The 13444-nt window shown below is 49.6% G+C and overlaps 1 protein-coding gene across 1 annotated transcript; it reads right to left on the bottom strand.

Annotated features, from left to right (window-relative positions):
• Positions 1 to 1191: 1191 nt before the first annotated feature.
• On the bottom strand, positions 1192 to 12519 carry LOC144123872 (neprilysin-2-like). The gene is made up of 5 exons (XM_077656597.1): positions 12335 to 12519; positions 11590 to 11781; positions 8043 to 8360; positions 6116 to 6689; positions 1192 to 1691 (listed from the first exon to the last, which is right to left on the bottom strand). The coding sequence occupies exons 1-5, from the start codon at positions 12517 to 12519 to the stop codon at positions 1335 to 1337; spliced, it is 1626 nt and encodes a 541-aa protein (XP_077512723.1). The 3' UTR covers positions 1192 to 1334.
• Between the last annotated feature and the right edge of the window lie 925 nt (positions 12520 to 13444).

The raw sequence follows: 13444 nt of genomic DNA, 5'->3' as shown, positions 1-13444 counted from the left end.
CGCCGGCCCGGCCAGACTGATTTGGCTCCGCGGCGATGTGCGCGTTATATTCAATAGCGGCGGCAGTTCGGCGGAGCTGTTCTTTTAGAGCTCGGCTATTTTAATCTATTCACAGTACATATCTGAAGGTACATGCAAGTTGGCAGATCCAGTGGACCCGTTGTATCTCACGGAAGCCGTTGAAGCGTCGTGCGCCGGATTTGGTTTCAAGCCGCCGACTTTAAACGCGACCGCCCTCGAGCACCCATTTGTTTTTTGTGGCAAAAAATAAATAACTTGGCCCTTGCAACCGTGGGAGACCTCGACGCTGCCTGCTGCGCCGTGCAACCGCTCCGTTCAAGGAATCACAATCCGTTGGCCCCAAAGCCCCGGCCAGCCTCCGATGGGCGCAACGCACCCCTCGCGACTCCCCGCACTGGGGTTATGATATTTAGTTTGCATTACGGCTGCTCTCTGAGGAAGGGGGAAACCACCCGCCGGCGCCTAACCTCACCGTGCTCCCTCAAAAGCATCGCACGCTCTGTGGGGCTGAGGTCGCTGAAATGCAGGCCAGAGTTTTTGCGAGAACTACGTCGTCGGGTTCGGGAACGGGATCCGTCGTAACGCTGGCAAGACGCCGGTGCAAACGTAAACGAAGCGACGGTGGCGACCCCCGATAGATGCCCTCAACGTGCGGCGGCGGTAGCTTTCATGTCGGCAGCTGCTAGACCGCACCGCTAGTCGCCAGAAATCACGGAGTCTCCGTTTACGTCACGTTTCACGTCACTCCGTTCTGTGTCGTCATAGGAGTTCTCCGTGTCGTCTTAAGAGTTGTCGAGTTTGAATCGGAGCAGCGGGAAAAAATTTTTCAACTTCGATTCCAAATTTCTTTGAAATAAATGCATACTTCGCTCCCGGACAAGCGTCAACAAAGTCATGAAATGCCGAACTATCAGATATTGCTAGCAAAAAAATTTTGACAGGGTTCTCCTCAGTGTCCCTTTAAGGCAACATAGACAAAGAGGAGTCAAAGTTGTTGATACAATTGTACTGCAAAAATGATCAGTGAAACTGTTTGTTCAGGTGAACCTGCAGGAAGTACAAGCAGGCACAAAACAGAAGTTGAAACAAACATGAAAATCGAATATATTTGAGAGGAACAAAGCACTGTAAAGAGTGACACACACATCACACAGGACGTGCCTTGAATGTCCGTCTTTCTTCGTGGTTATTCAGTTCTGCATTCTTCGGGATACAACTGACTAGCTCGCTACAAAATCCGTATGTACTGGTAAAATGTTATTGTGCGCTGAAAGACTGCCGTGTCCGAAGAGAACACTTCGGCCTCGATGCTGCTACTCGCCGAAGAAGGAGCACTTGACCGCCCGCGTGGCACAGCCGAACGCCCTGGAGTAGGCGGTCACGTGCCGGACAAGCTCGTTGCATCCCCGGCCTAGCGTGCAGCGAGTTCGGCAGAATGCCACGAATAGCATCATCTCTGGTGTCAGGCGAGTCCTGAATTCGCGAACGTCGTAGTAGGCGCTCTCGTTGACCACGGAGGTGCGGTAGGCCTCCAGAAGCACCCCCAAGGCAGCAACGCCCATCAGGACGTCTTCGCGTTCGGCGCACACCGCCCTGTCGAGGAAGGCCCGCCGGCTGGCCGGAGAGAGCCAATCGCGCAGCTTCCGCTCGTGGTCCAGGAAGGTGCCCACCTGTCGGCACGGAGCGAAGAAAGTATGGCCTCGATTAGTATCTTGGTGCGGGCTAGTCGGTGATTCATCATAGAAAGTGGCAGCGCAAAAGAAATGGGGACGAAGATTTAGAAACATGAACGACAGGAGAAACGCTGACAAGCGCTGGGGCAGCGCTTAGCGCTTGTCCTGTCGTCTATATTTCTTCATCCTTGTCTGTTTCTTTCACGCTGCCAATTTTCATGATAAAGTATGGTACATGAAGGACAATAGAAAATAGGTATCGGCATAGCGAGTTAATGGGTAGAGCGCTTAATGCACTGTTCGCAACAAAACACTGCTTACGAGGCATTTTCCACGACGTCGCCCCCGTCAATTGCCATGGTTGTGTCCAGGTGCTACAGGACCATGTTTTAGACGCCGATGATACATGACGTGCCGGAGAGGTTTCTTGGCTGTGTGCGCGCCTATCATTCAAGCGCAGTGGTGGCATTTCGAAGGCGCAGGGGCGCTGCTGCTCTTCATAAAAGCCAGCGATAACGCAGAATTGGCGCTTCATGAAACCGCACACACAGCTATGACAAATCAGGCCAGACACGGCGCAATGTGGAACAAGAAACAAGCGAGTGGTGTTATGAAAGCACTTAAGGTCAGCGAAGGTCTGAAAGAAAGGGCAACGCGGGAAACCAGACCGAAACTGGCAGTTGCATGCAATACGGTGAGAACTTATATCTTCATGCTAATTTAAACTGGCTGAGAGACGGGAAGAGTTTTCATAATTGTGCAGTGTTAAGAAATCACAAAAGTGTTGTTTTAGTGTGCTAGCACTTATAGTGGCGATTCCCCGCATTTATCCGTTGTGTTTGTCTGAAGCGTGTTTTGAGGCTGGCTGCTCACCTGGCCACCGGTTTGCAGGCAACGTGCCCAGGTATAAATAGTATACACCGAGCAACCTGCTCACTGTGTCAGGGCCGCTGCTGAATTAGTTGTGAGAGGCTGTTCGGCAAGAGCGACCTGGATCACAACCGAACCCAAGCAACCAAAGCCCCACCGATGGCGGCACCTGCCATAGAAGTGCAGTGGCGCATCGCTTTACCGCTGCACCACTGCGCCAGGAGGGGTATGACGACTCCCAGGGATTTATGAATGTAGAGAATGACCAATTGCGTATATATGAATATTAATCCATTATCCTTATCCGAACAACTGCCATCCGTGAATACGAACCCCGGAACAGAATGGAAATCCGAACTCCTAGCGCAACTAATTCGCACTTGGCCTAACTAATCGACCATAATTTTTTTCTTTTTTGTAGCAGCAGTATTTTTAGGAGAGCACTGCCCAAACTCCTAAAACAATGAAATCAGACTTGCCCTTGGCAGAAGCTCTGGTTAATGAGAACTCCTACCTGGCAACGCTCGACTTATTTTATTGAAACATGTTTGCTGCAGCACATTCGCGTTTAAAGATGCCGCAGTGGGAATCACGTGAGTGAAACGTGGTATACAGGTGGAATGCATGGTGTTTAATGCGTCCAAGCAGTAGCTACGCGGCGCACGTTGTAGAAACTGTCGTTGCCAGACCCAGGAAGAACACGTTACAGGTTCGTGCCATAAGGCACAGAAGGCGCCGGGTGGGACTAGGTCTGGAGTGAGAAAGGCCGGGGGCCCAGTCGCACATTGGATACGATACGGTGTCACGGAACTGCGTGCCTAGCACAGTCCCAACATAGGTGTAATCTAGAGCTGTCCCAAAGTGATAAGTTCTGTGAACTATCCGAGTGTTCGGCGGTGCCCCCGAAGGAACCGATGACCAGGAGTAGGGCCATCAACGAACCCGCTTGGGTGCGCGGAAATGTGGCGGTCTGCTTGCAGGACTCGAGGCGAGGGACTTCAGGAAGGTGAGGATTGCTGTCGCTCCCGAATTTGACACGAAGTAGCCTGTTCGACGGCTGAAGTGATAACGAAACCGCTTCACCGACCACCTAGCCAACATGAAGCGGGAATGCCACGGGAAGCCTTCGGTTCTGAACTTGCTGCGTACAACGGTCACGCGCACCATGAACGCAAATAATTCGATGCGAAAGATTCAGCGCTCTTCTTTTTAGCCTTTATCCCAGTCGTCTGTTTCCCGCTGTTTTAATTGTGTGAATATTCACATTCATGGCTGCGCTCGCCGCGCTGCTTTCTTCGCGTTGCGATGGCAATTGCCTATTGATAGAGAAATAATGTTCTTCGAGAAAGCGCATAAATACGTCAGCAGCCGCAGATGTACGTGTCAGCACGTAGCGGCGCCATGTGTAGTGCACTTTTACGAAAGTTTCTGGCTTAACATAACTTTAGTAACAATAAAAATGACATAATTACTATCACGTAAAGCTAACCTATCAGTCTAGCCTGACATAGTACTCTCCTATAGCGTTCCTTTAAATTCAGGCAGTGCGCCGCTGGAATGCTTGTGATTTCCTCGGCTGCTGAGCCTTCCGAAATCAATTTAAAAAGTTAACACGTAATCTGTTCGTCCTCACGGGAAGGTTCTCATTGTCTGATCGAAGACACTCTTACCATTTTCCGCGCAATTGAGCCAGTTACGCCAAGTAGCTCCTTCAGATCTCCGTGCCCTGACCTTCCTCTGGGGTATGATTACAAATATCGCATAGTATTACCGTAAGCTTATGTCTGCGACTGTGGGTGGCCTGTTGGTTATATTCGGAAGTAGTTAAGTGGCCATGGCTGAGGATGTCATCAGGCTAGGGACTCATGCAAAATACATGAATCGCTGCCTTATTTCAGACAAGCTCTTTACTCAAAGAAGTTTACGTTCTCCTTACTCACCAGCAATAAGTTTCCTCATCTTAAGAACAAGCATTTTGCATCTTAGAACAAGCGCTCATCGCCAAATCCAGAGGCCAACTACGGCAGATATATCGCTAGTTTTTTTGGCTGAATTAAAGTGGAATACCTTTTCTGAATGGTGTTGAAGAATTTAGCTCACTAAGGCCGTTTAAAATTGTATGGTCACGGCTTGCTTCACGTAGATGCCGGCGGCGAGCGCAGGTGGTGATAGCAGGAGCACAAGAACACAGGAACAGGCAGGTCCGCCAGCAGCAGCGTCGTCGGCACGGGGCGATCTCGAGTCGACTTCCTCTTCGCTACAATATACGCTCCGTACTTTTTCTTGTCTACTTTCTTCTGCGTATTTTATAGGGCATTCAATTGTTTATGCAAATTTCTGAAATTTCTGAGATTTTAACCTTTTTATGTTGAAACCGCTGTTTTATTTTCCTGTTTTTTTTTTTAGTGCTCACACGATGTTCCTCCATCAGTGTTTGACTCTGGGACCTATTTTTGAATTTTTATTCCGAGCTTTGGCGCAGTCAAAAATTGCAGAAATTTCCGAACATACTCGTTCTATTCACTTTTAACCGATTTCATATCTGATAACTCCACTGACCTAGCTCTCTCTCTCTCTCTCTCTCTCTATATATATATATATATATATATATATATATATATATATATATATATATGTATGTGTGTGTGTGTGTGTGTGTGTGTGTGTGTGTGTGTGTGTGTGTGTGTGTGTGTGTGTGTGTGTGTGTGTGTGTGTGTGTGTGTGTGTGTGTGTGTAAACCATATTCCTTGAGTCTAGCGCTATATGACCATCTGTAGCCCTTGCAAAAAAAAAACATCAACATCATCAGAGTAACTACGGTTTTAAATGTTCCTTCTTTAAATTCCAACTCGTTAATAAAATTGTTCTGGCTGAAGACAAACAATGCAGGCTTACTTTTTATATTTTCTCTCTGACTGCTGTCTTCCCGCTCGCCATCAGCGATTTCGGTTCGGACACCGAGAAAGCCTCTCTCTCCTATGTATTACTTTGCCTGCGCATGGGGAGCGCGCCCACCTGCATTCCAATAAATTTGAGGGCACACCTAAGCTGCGCCGTAAGGGTATATCGCGATAGTTTTAATGGGTTAATGCCCATATGTGCAGAACTGGTCATTCTCTAAGATTCATAGATCCTTGGGAGTCCTCATACTACCCCTGGCGCAGTGGTGCAGCAGTTAAGTGATGCGGCACTGCCATACGATGGCAGGTGCTGCCAGCGGTGGGGCATCTGCGACCCAGTAGGCTGTTGCCGAGCAACCTCTCACGGCCAATTATTAACTGCCACCTGCCACGGTGCGCAGTTTGCTCGCAGTCCGGTGGGCAGGTTGCGATGACGCCACAAGGTGACGTGACCTATGTGGGCCACCTGCCTGCTAGGTTGCTTCTCTGGGGAGTTTTCGCGTATTTTTCGATCGAGGTTAACAACACCGACGACGCTGATGCTAGTTTTTTGCGACACGAGCTCCTTAACGCTATCACGTGAAAACAGTGGTCGTTTAAGGCTAGCCGAAGGGGAGCTGCTGCGCGAGAGGAATGCTAGAGAAAAGTCACCCTGTAGTCCAGGGCTTGCACCACTGCCTGCGCCATGACTGCCCCCAGGCTTCCGTAGAGGGCCGGCGGCGGCGCGCCAGCGTCGACCATTAGCCCCGTCACCACGCTCGGGTCGAGGTGCACGCTATTCCACCAGGCGTCGTACTCCAGTAGGCGCGAGTGGCGCTGCAACAACGAGTCATCCAAGGGCCAGTTAGCCGTGAGTAACTTGTGCTGCCGCGCGGCGTCCAGCCATCTGTCGAAGACCGTGCGGTGTGGGGGAGGCCACCACTGCTCTTCTGTGGCGACTGCTAGGGCGGCTGGTGTCGGCTCGTCACTGGCCAGGCGTGAGCCCTCTAGGAACAGTGCGGACCAGGGCTCCAGCGTAACGCTGCTGATGATGGCGACGGCTTCTTTGCGCGCCTTTTCATCCATCCACGCGGCTGCTGCAATCAGACGAGACGCGGCCGCCTTGATGTCCCGGAAGATGACCTTCACCGCGACCACGCCTGACTGCTGCAGAGCGGAGGCGACACGGTGCGGCAGCAGCGTCGACTCGTATCGGCTTTCGGCAACCGCATAGCAGGTGATAGGCCTGATGCGAAGGGAAAAAACGTCGATTGGCGCTGATATCATTGTCAGAATCGTTGTGACGTATAATGTCAGATCTGTTGCTGTCACAGTCTCTCTACCATCCTTTGTGCGCACCTCGTACGTGCAATTCTGCCCGCCTGCAGTCTGGAGATATGTCAATATGACATCTCAATTCAAGCCCACGTCCAAGAGCTGACACAAAGTAGTATCGCGTTTTCATTAAAAACGATGGAGACCAGACGACCTGTGACTTCTCCTGAACACGCCCATCATAACCATTTTTCAAGGTTAAACTTTGTTCGATCGAGAATTCTTTACGAAAGTCTGCGTCACAAGTGATCTTGGAGTCATTACATAACAGAGCTGGAGAATGAGTGAATTAATGTATGCAACCACGTTTATTCCACATTAAGCATGGTAAACAGCGACCGACAAGGCAGCCTATACGATCGCGTCGCTGGCCTTGCTTAGGGCGCCTACAACGGCCGGATTTGGCACATGCCACCCCCACTAATAATGGCATGTGACGACCGGTGACAAGTGGTGAGTGAAATCGCAGTCACGCAACTAAAGGCATGCACCTAAGTTACCCGCGACCGACTCCTGTGTTTTGCTGTCTATCGGACAAGCTATGAAAAACTAAGTAACACGGTGAAGACAGAAAATAACTGCTCGTAAATCAAGAAGAAAATCAAGCAGCTTGCGGCCCGTCACTTAAGTTGCTGGTAAAAGGAAGTACCTCTCGTTCTAACTGTAGCAAGGGTTGCACAATCCATTTTTTTTATCTGGCTTCTGGGTACTTACTCTCAGAGCATACTACCACATGCGGCGAATAATTTTTTTTGCTGTCACAGCGGTTTTTGTTCACCATTGTGGGCCAGTATCAATGATGCTTGCTGAGTATGCTGAGGACAAATTCAAGTTTGTATGATCGACAGAATAGCGGGTTGTAATGAAAAAGCGCCTGCTCTTACTGAGGTCGGAGGTTTTATAAGTTAAACTGAGACTGAAATACAATTATCGCTGCCACCAGCCGTTTCCGCAGGTTGACAGCGGTGATGTTCAGAGAAATTTCTGTGTGCTTATACACGACAGGCTACACCACCATTCACTTTAGATCTAGACGCGAAGAGATTGAATCGAGTGGCTACAAAGAATTTTCATTTTAAAATCAGTGTTTCGGAGGAATAAATGCGTCTTTTACTGCGAAAAATAACGTCAAACTATCCAGTAAGGCGCAGAATCCATTTTTTGCAAAGAACAAAAATTGGATGTAGTTGTCCTCAAATGTCCCTTTATAACGAGTTCGAATTCACGTATACGCATCAGCGCAGCGACGCCGCTGAAAACGTGCCTCGCGTCTTCGGCTGCGGGCCCCAGTTTGTGGATGGTGTGCAGAGCTTGGCTGCGGGCGATGTCCGCGTGCTCCTGCACAAACCACCAGGCCACGAAGCGCAGCAGCTCGCGGTTGGTGAAGCGGGCCAGCAGGCGGTTAAGCGCCGCGAAGGGCGCGCCGTCCGTGAGCAGCATCCGGTCGTCAGCGCGCAGCTCGTGCGGCCGCAAGTGGGCTCCCAGGAAGGCCATCCACTGCGCGCTGCTCACATTGGGGGTGTGCAAGCCGACTACGCCAAGGCGCACTGACCGAGCTTCCCGGGCGGCACCGTGCACTGACCTGTAGGCACGAGTGACCCGGAGACACTTCTTTTGTTTTCCTCTTCTCATCCTCACTCAAGCTGTGGGTTTTGGTTTGGTTTATGGTTTGGTTTATGGGGGTTTAACATCCCAAAGCAACTCAGGCTATGAGGGACGCCGTAGTGCAGGGCTCCGGAAATTTCTACTACCTGGGGATCTTTAACGTGCACTGACATTGCAGAGTACACGGGCCCCTAGAATTTCGACTCTGTCGAAATTCGGCCGCCGCGGCCGGGATCAAACCCGCGTCTTTGGGGGCAGCAGCCGAGTGCCATAGCGACTGAGCCATCGCGGCGGAGCCAAACTGTGGGTGTGGGTTTTGGAAACACCAACTGGACCTCGCGAGCCCAACGGGACGACCTATACAGAGCGGAGCAATGGAAGCGTAAAAACAGAAGCGTAAAAATTTCTGCCTTCGGTGGAAACGCACTCCTGCCACAGGAGTGTTCCGTTTAGGGTCACTGGGGTCTAAGCACGGACATTATAAAAAAAGTGCCTTAACGGAGCTCCGAGCCACGCATTGAGCATTGCGCACGGAGAAGACAGCTGGGTGCTTATAGTTAAAAAAAGCTATAAAAGCGCAAGCGCTCGGTTAAGCAAAAAGACGAATCCATTGCTCCTTTTGTTCTCAATGTTCCTTGTGTAAGATGAGTCGAGAGTTTAAACAGACCATTAGGATGAATGTGCGCATGACAGCGTGAGTTCGGGCAATTCATCCTTCCACGCATGTGCCCTTGTATCACAGAGCTCTGCACCTTTAACCTTTGACGCGATTCGTGCGGCGGTTTTCGCCTCTTAAACAATTTTTTCCTGTCAGCGACTCTGACAGTTATACTTCATCCAAGCGCTGAACACAATGCCGCGCCACTTCGTTTCAAGCTACGGGAGGAAGGTTCTCAATCCGCTAGACAAATGACACTGCTCTCTTTTGAGTAAAGGCGAGGAGTGGGTGTTCACGTTAGCGCGATTCTATTGAGTCAAGTCCGCAGTGCCCCTAGCGTCGAGCAGGGCAATCTTCGTCTAGTGTGTCAAGGAGAATCGCTCAAGGTGAAATACATTTCACATAAATGATTAGTATTAATTCATCATCATCATCATAATCATCATCATCAGCCTGGACACGCCCACTGCAGGGCAACGACCTCCCCCATGTCTCTCCAATTAATCATGTCCTTTGCAAGCCGCGGCCACCTTATCCCCGCTAACTTATTAATGTCATCCGCCCACCTAACCTTCTGCCGCCCCCTGCTACGCTTGCTTTCTCTTGTAATCCACTCCGTTACCCTTAAGAATTAACAAGCGATTATCTTGCCTTCGCATCACATGCTCTGCCCAAGCCCATTTCTTCCTCTTCATTTCGACTAGGATTTATTAACCCGCGTTTGTTTCTTCACCTCCTCTGCACTCTTCCGGTCTCTTAACGTTACACCTATCATTTTTCTTTCCATAGCTCGCTGCGCTGTCCTTAACTTAAACTGAATCATTTTCGTTGTCCTCCACGTTTCTGCCCCATAGGTGAGTACTGGTAAGATACAGCTGTTGTTTACTCTTCTCTTGAGGGATACTGGTAAACTACCATTCATGATCTGAGAGAAGCTGCCACATGCGCTCCACCGCATTTCCCTTTCATGATCCGGATCAGCGGTTACTACCTGCCCTATAGTATATATAGACGAAATTCCCTTACCACTTCTAGTACCTCGCTGACAATTATGAACCGCTGTTCCTTTGCGAACCGTATTAATTAGCGTCCAACAAAGAACAGCCATACGGATACAATCAATGAGAAGCGCTACAGTTCTCAAAGAAAATTTGCTATCGAAGAAAAATTCTTCCCGGTCCGGGGATCCAAGCCTGCACCACGGCTTGTCCGGGGGTCGTTGCTCTACCAACTAAGCTAACCAGTACAGCTGGCAGGCGACATTAGCTGTACGGTTGCGCTTAATTGGAGGCTACTTAGTAGTTAATTTCTTTATAGAGCAGGGCCCTGCAGGTGCGCAAAGGCGGCGTCCAAATCTCGGCGCGCTGCCTGAATCTCCGAGGCGCGGAGGCGCAAGTACAGAACTGGTTCCCATTCCTCCTTTCTGCTCCTACGAATTTGATTCCTTGACTTTGCACTTCGCTGGGTGTGTCGGCTTGAGTCAACTCAATGCCTGCAATTAGGCTGACTCAGTTCGACCCGACGGCCGCTCAGCACTACCGTTGAGCGTTTTCACGAGCCCGATAGGAAATTTTCAGCACGGCAGGCTGGCATGCGCAGATGTTGTCGAGTTCATGCAAACGTGCACATTCTTTATTCGCCAATGGTGGTTTGAAACGATAATAATAATAAATAACTGAATACGGGTTTTCTTGTTCCGGTTTTCGACCTGTGTGTATATCTGCTTACATGAATCCGACATGAGCAGGTCGAGTCGCTCTTCGGGCTGACCAATCTGGGAGCTGACATGAACTCGACAACGTCAGGCCCAGTTGCCTTGTCGGGCGGACATTTGTCTATGGGGCTCATTTAAATGCCCAGTATAAGCTTCTGTGTTAACCATTCAACCACATTAAAGCAGTTGCGCTGCTTGGAGTGCGCTGCTTTGCTGAAGATCTACAACACATCAATTGATTTCGTCATTACGTTAGCGCGTCGTATGAAAAAGAGACTAACGCCACGGCCATACGGTCTCGGGTCGAATTTCAAAACATCGACTGCACGCATCACTAATGAAAACGTCATGGAATGCTCTCGAGAATGAAAATGAAACAACGAATATAAGATCACTCGACGAACCTCAAGTAAATTGCATCTGTTGACGCCATGAATTCCATACAGGCACTAGACAGACAGGCCGAAAAAGAAAGGCTGTCTAGTCACAAGTAATGAAGCTTATTAGGAACACCATATATCTTCCTGCAAAATAAAACACTGCGTTACTAGCCTCCTTGTAGCGGTGGAATATTTGTTTATTATTAAAAAAGAGCATTTGCTCCTCCAATGCAATAGCCAAAAAATGAGTTAAGCTGCTACTATGCCACTGTGCTTTCACGTATGGCGTGAATATCTGCTTTCTTTTTAGCATCGTAGCCTGTTTATGAATCTTACCCTGCTCGCTCAAAGCATTAGGTTTTCGAGGCTTTGAGATGTGTAGAGTGAATAAATGTCCAAGCTTGCCATGATGACTGAAGTACACATGCATATCAATGAATGGACGGAGTCGTGCCTCGAGATGATGTTGTTGACAGCATCCTCCGTCTCCAGCAGGTCTTCGATCCGCGATGTGGGCGTGTTGTCGGCGTTGAACAGCGCGTAAAAGGTCCTCGCGTAGCGGAGCCGTGCGCCACGCGTGGACGTCAAACTGAGCCACCGCTGCCAGTGCACGCTCGTCGGAATGGCGCTCACGCGCAGGCTGTACCTGGAGAGGCAGTGCGCTGAAGTGAGACCACTTGGCACGTTAGATGGGTTCCGAGCGCCTACGTTAAGCCTACATTTTAGGGTCATCCACAATGGCCACTCGAGATAAACGGAGATACAACACGCAATACTGCAGCAAATTCGCACAGCCGATAAAAACGACTTGGGATAACATTAAGAATGCCAAACCGACTTAGGCCGTGGGCCAGCTATTGAAGTACGTTACCATGGCGTGTGGGGCCAAATGCTGAGGGGATATAGTTGTTTTTGAAAGATGGGGAGCGCGGTAATGAATTGCCAGAGAGAGAGAGAGATAAAACTTTTATTGTAATTCGGGAAGGTTGCTCGAGCAACTTGGGTGGGACCCCTAGTCCAAGGCGCCACTGGCTTTCGCTGACTGACGGACTTGCTGAACCAACTTTAGTTGATGATCAAGGGCCTCGTTGGTCAGGGCCGCCTCCCATTGCTCATATGTCGGGTTGGACACATTTAAGTGTTTTGGTTACGCTGTGCATTCCCACCATATGTGGTAGAGCGTAGGGCAAGCTCCACACCAAGGACATCTATTCTGATATTGAGTGGGGCTAATCTTGTGTAGGATGAACAGGTTAGGGAAAGTGTTGGTCTGAATTTTCCTCCAGTCTATGGCTTCAGAGGAGTCGAGTTTCTTGTGAGGGGGTGGGTATTTTCTGCGCTCCAGCCTAATATGTTCTAATCTGTCACCATAGGTGCTAAGCATGGGCGTGGGGTAGGGATGAGGATCCGCCCGGTTGGGTAAATCTCGGGCTAGATCGTTGGCTACCTCATTGCCAGCTAGTCCTTCGTGACCAGGTGTCCATTTTAGTTTGTGTGTTTGGCTTAGATTGCCAAATAGCTGTGTTGCTTTTGAGGGAAGCCTGCCATTAAGAAAGTCTCGGCAGGCTTGTTGGGAGTCTCTTATGACGTGGGAGGACTCTCCTTTTTGGTCTTTGTGTTTGATGGTGATAGCTATTGCCAGAGCCTCTGAAGAGGAAGGGTTTTCTGCATAGAAAGACGTTTAGATAGCCGGTTTTAGTTGGTGGTCAATCGCAGCGACTGAGAACTTTCCCGTATTTCTGCGCCCTTAAGTAAAAAGGCAACAGTTCTTGTCGGTTGTTTCTGGATTGCCTTTGCTCTCGCTTGTCACCTGCCTTTCTGATGAGCACGATGCACGTGACGCGGGATTGGGCTAACGGTGATCATCTCTCGGGTTCGGATTGGAAGAGAAGTTTTACTGCCTCTTGTCTCCAGCCCCGGCCATTTCCCTAATTTAGACAGGATTGTCCTTCCCGCATTTGTTGTTATAAGCCGTTCTTTTTGACTTCCAAGAGGGCTTCTTGGAGCTCGGTAAAAGTGTTGTGCAGACCAAGATCTAAGAGTCGTTCTGTAGAAGTTGCTATTGGAAGATTGAGGGCAGTTTTGTAAGCCCCTCTTATGATTGTATCGATAGCTGTTTTCCACACTGCCCAGTTTTTGGTAAGGGAGGCCGTATGTTAACCTGCTCATAACTAGGGCCTGGACGAGTCTAAGGGTGTCCTCTTCTCTCATACCCTTGCGGTGCCAGGTAATACGGCGGATCCTTATTGAGATTTGATTAACGGTTGTTTTGATGGTTCTGATCATACGGTCGGATCTGAGGTTACTTT

Source organism: Amblyomma americanum, chromosome 3 (assembly GCF_052857255.1).
Source record: "Amblyomma americanum isolate KBUSLIRL-KWMA chromosome 3, ASM5285725v1, whole genome shotgun sequence".
Taxonomy (NCBI): domain Eukaryota; kingdom Metazoa; phylum Arthropoda; class Arachnida; order Ixodida; family Ixodidae; genus Amblyomma; species Amblyomma americanum.
This window is presented reverse-complemented; position numbering and strand designations above follow the sequence as displayed.

Bases quoted from the DNA above. Each gene is read 5' to 3' on its own strand.
- LOC144123872 (XM_077656597.1), bottom strand. From the start codon at position 12,519: ATGCTTAGCACCTATGGTGACAGATTAGAACATATTAGGCTGGAGCGC. The intron at 11,782-12,334 runs GTGTGGAGCTTG...CTGCCTCTCCAG, and splicing joins TATCAGAATAGATGTCCTTG to GTACAGCCTGCGCGTGAGCG. The intron at 8,361-11,589 runs GCACGACTCCGT...TCGTGCCTACAG, and splicing joins GTCAACAACATCATCTCGAG to GTCAGTGCACGGTGCCGCCC.